The following is a 3820-nucleotide window of genomic DNA, read 5'->3' on the forward strand; positions in this document are numbered from 1 at the left end:
CAGAATGTAGAGAACATGTGGGGGTTAAAAATGGGAGAAGAGTAAATAGGGGGAGATTGGGGGAGTACATATGGAGGTGGAAGGGAGAGAAGAAGGGGGAAGCAGAAGAAAGAGAGAGGAGGAGAGAAGATAGGGAAGAGAGGGGAAGAAGGTGAGGCAGGGAAGGGGAGAAAAGATGGGGTGGGCTGAGGTAGATGGAGGAGAGAGAATGGTGGGCAGAGAGATGGAGAGCAGAGAGAAGGGTGGGCAGAGAGAAGGAATGGAGGGAGACAGAGGAGAGGAAAGGGGGAGAGAAGTAAATGTCCTCTGGGGTATCTGAGCAGCACCAGCACTGTAGTAGTGGTCAATGATCACTCTGGATAGATAGAGATAGAAGGGGGTGCAAATGTTTGCAGGGGCAATTCGTGATCACACAATATCAGGGTGCAAATGAGGCATCATAGCAATAGTCCATGATACCCACAATATATAGAGAGATGCCATGCAGGGCACATTGAGGCATCTGATCACACTTGTCATATAGAAAGCATATTGTGGATTTCTCAGCGGAAGCTTGCACCTTACATCGCCACACACCTTTCCATCCCATAGAAACAAACAAGAAGAAATCTATTCTTATAATATCCCAGAAAAGATCGCAGACGATTGTGATTGCATGCAGGGTCCAGCTGATGTATGGGATGGGAGGGAGGTGAGCCATCTCCTGTGTCTCTTGTTAGCTGGGTACCATTACAAGAAACCACAAACTTCACATTCCTGAAGCATGCAGTAAAAGCCATTCTCTAACACCAGAATGAAATGCTCTGTGCCACAGAAAACATTCCATGTTACTATTTCCTGCACATCCGCCCCAAATCTGTCATTTGTAACCCACATCACACACAGGGGCTCCGATTGTTTTATATCCCAGAAATGAAATTGGATCTAAAAGCTCTGAATGTGGACATGAAAGTTCCCTTCATTGAGGAACCATTTAGGAAATAAGAAGGATCACCCCCCTCCTCCCCCTTCTCCTTCCAAATCATGCTTTGCATACACAATAATTACCAGCATCCAGAGTCAGCATCCGATGCAATCACTATGTAATTCCTATGTAGCTAGATCTAATAACAATGTCTATGGATCAGGATGATACAATGTATAGGGTACATCGATACATGTTTGCTGCAGAGACTGGCATTCATCAGATATAGTCATGGTGTGAATGACACCTCATCTACAGGGCTTGGATCACAGCTAAAACAAAAGGGAGAAGCAGCCCAATCCCCTCACTGCTTCCCCCACAACCTTCATACAATATATTCATCATAAATAATCAACACTGGATACAAAAATCATAAAACAAAGCTACACATATATAAATAAACAGAAAGGAATGATATCACAACAAAGCAAGCACAAAGTAATAAACAACGTTATCACCTCCTTGTAAAATCTCAACATCCTTTGCACAGAAAAAAAAGAAAAAAACAGCAAATGCAATTGACAAAAATGCAATAAAATACCTGCAGCTCCCAGGAAAAATAAAGTCCAGATGAGATCCTTAGTTTGCAGCATTGTAAGTCTGCAGACCGAGGAATTTCTCCTGCTGCTCCTATTTAAATTGGGTCCAAAGATGAACATAGGCGTTTAAGATCCCCCTTTGTTGCAAGTGCTGTATTTGGTGCAATGGTGTAAAATGGGGTCTTGAAGGCTTGATGATTTTTTTTTTTGTAATTTTTTTTTCAAGATTGTGTGAAATTTGCAATAGAATTCTTTTATTCGAGTGGATTGCCAGCTGCTCAGTAAGCTGTGTGCAGGCACTGATCAGAGAATGAGTGACAGTCTGAGCCTCAGCACACCCCCAGCAAGCAGACCTGATCAATGCGCCCAGCCAGAAACTCCAAGTTGGTGTCTGGATGCAAGAGAGAGAGAGAGAGACCAAGCAGTATCCCTCCGCAGCCTCTGTACAAATATTACTGAGCATCCACCAAGCTAAGGGAGAGAGGGGAGCAGATGCAGCTGTGTGCAAAAGATGGCATGGACTTTCCAAGCAGCTCCATCCTTTTGTGCATTTCAATTCAGCAGCATTTGATAAACATTCTGGAGAAAAGTTGTAAATTAATAGGGCTGTGGTTTTATTTTAAAGAGATTCTGATCAATGGGAGGAAATTAATTTCATTTATTTTAAATGGAAGTTTCAGGTTTTTCTTTATGATAAACAATGATTTATTAAGGCCATGTCACACTGAGGATTTAGAGCAATAAAAATTGCTAATGCCAGGCGTTTACAGGTATTTGCAGAACTAATGTTAACATTAATTAATTGGCATGGGCAGAATGAAGGTTACACACATGTGCACAAGAGTTCATTCATTCCCAGCAGCCATTTATGCCAGGACACTAAGTTGCGCATGCGCACCACAGCATACAATATAGAAAAAATTGTAAACACGCAGGTAGGTTTGTTTTATTGCAGAAGAGATATCACCCGTCCTGCAATAAGGAACCTGCCGAATCACAATTCTTTTTTCCTTTTCGAAGTATAATTCTACTTTATTGGCTAAAGGTGTTGGTGATTCATCACCAAGAAGCAGATTTGTTGCAGATAGAGGGTAAAAAAGCTTTGGTGTCACAGGGGCTACCTTGCTGGCCCAGGGCATTGATGGGGTGACATCTTGTTGGGTTATCGAGCAAATTAGTGACTTATTAGGGATATTGGGGACAAAATGCCAGTATCCAGATGAGACAAAATGAGGCCCCAGGCAAATATGAAGTCGGGAGCTCCAAAATTCACAGTATCCAGCTCCTGTACTATCTGGAATTCTGTCTGTCAGTGTATTTGGGAAGGCTAGGGGCACTGGGAAATTGGCCAGTTTGCCCCCCACACCCAACAAAAAACAGCTCTTCTAAAGATCTAAAGATTTATGAACATGAGTTAATGAATGTTAATAAACTATTACTTTTAGCAATAGAATAAACAATAAAGAAATAATTGCACCCTTCATTTATTAAAATTGTTTATTTGCCATTGGTAACCACAAGGGCAGATATACCATATGTTCAGATGAAGAAGGACCCACTGGGACTTAGGGGCCACTGTCACATAAACCTGGATATTACTTATTTCTATCTAGTGGTGCACAGCAAATGAGGAGCTTTACTAGGCTAGTAGTTGAATCTGGGAAAATGGTAATGTAAAGGCCTTTAAAAACCCAATCCATCACAGTACCTATATATTTTTTGTTACTTTTATGTCTAGCTTTACAATCACAAACCCTTGTGATATATTAGTTTATGGTGCAAGTTAGTATATTCAGGTGGTATGTTAGGTTATACAAAAGAATGGTTCCAGTGGACAACTTAACCAATTTCCTACTGTTTGGAATTATATACACACGGGATTTAAACTCAGTATATATGAAAAAATTGACAAAGTGACTCATAAAACATAAATACTGGGATGCAAATTTTCATGCACATCAACATAGGATGCTAGAATGACTTTGGGTTTTGAATGTAAATTGTTTTTTCATTTATGGACAATTGATAAATGATTCAATATATATATACACACACAACAAAATTTATGAATTTCTGTTCCATTTAAGAGATGTCCCTTTGCTTCCTCTCTTGTAGACATAACAGCAACTGACAACAAATCTCTCCAAAATGAGGGAAATCCCCTTTTAGGACACCAGAACAGATATCCACATTGGAAAACTATTTCTGTTCTATTTACAACTAAAAATTTTAATGCTGTGACAATGATCACCAAGGTATAAAGAATGATTCTATCTAACAAAGAAACAGACAGCAATAAAACTCAAAAAGCAATAAA

General features: G+C 40.1%; 1 protein-coding gene across 11 annotated transcripts in view; it reads right to left on the reverse strand.

Moving 5' to 3' along the window:
• NCAM1 (neural cell adhesion molecule 1) overlaps positions 1-1879 on the reverse strand; it is a 213440-nt gene extending 211561 nt beyond the window's left edge. For 2 of the 11 annotated variants that reach the window (XM_072425538.1, XM_072425537.1), the window contains exon 1: positions 1506-1873. In XM_072425538.1, coding sequence (XP_072281639.1) covers positions 1506-1623 — 118 coding nt within the window. In that variant the 5' untranslated portion in view covers positions 1624-1873. Of the gene's footprint in view, positions 1-1505 lie in introns of all 11 variants that reach the window. The other 9 variants (XM_072425530.1, XM_072425529.1, XM_072425532.1 and 6 more) reach the window with 9 other exon arrangements.
• Positions 1880-3820: the final 1941 nt, after the last annotated feature.

Source organism: Pyxicephalus adspersus, chromosome 11 (genome assembly GCF_032062135.1).
Source record: "Pyxicephalus adspersus chromosome 11, UCB_Pads_2.0, whole genome shotgun sequence".
Lineage (NCBI taxonomy): Eukaryota > Metazoa > Chordata > Amphibia > Anura > Pyxicephalidae > Pyxicephalus > Pyxicephalus adspersus.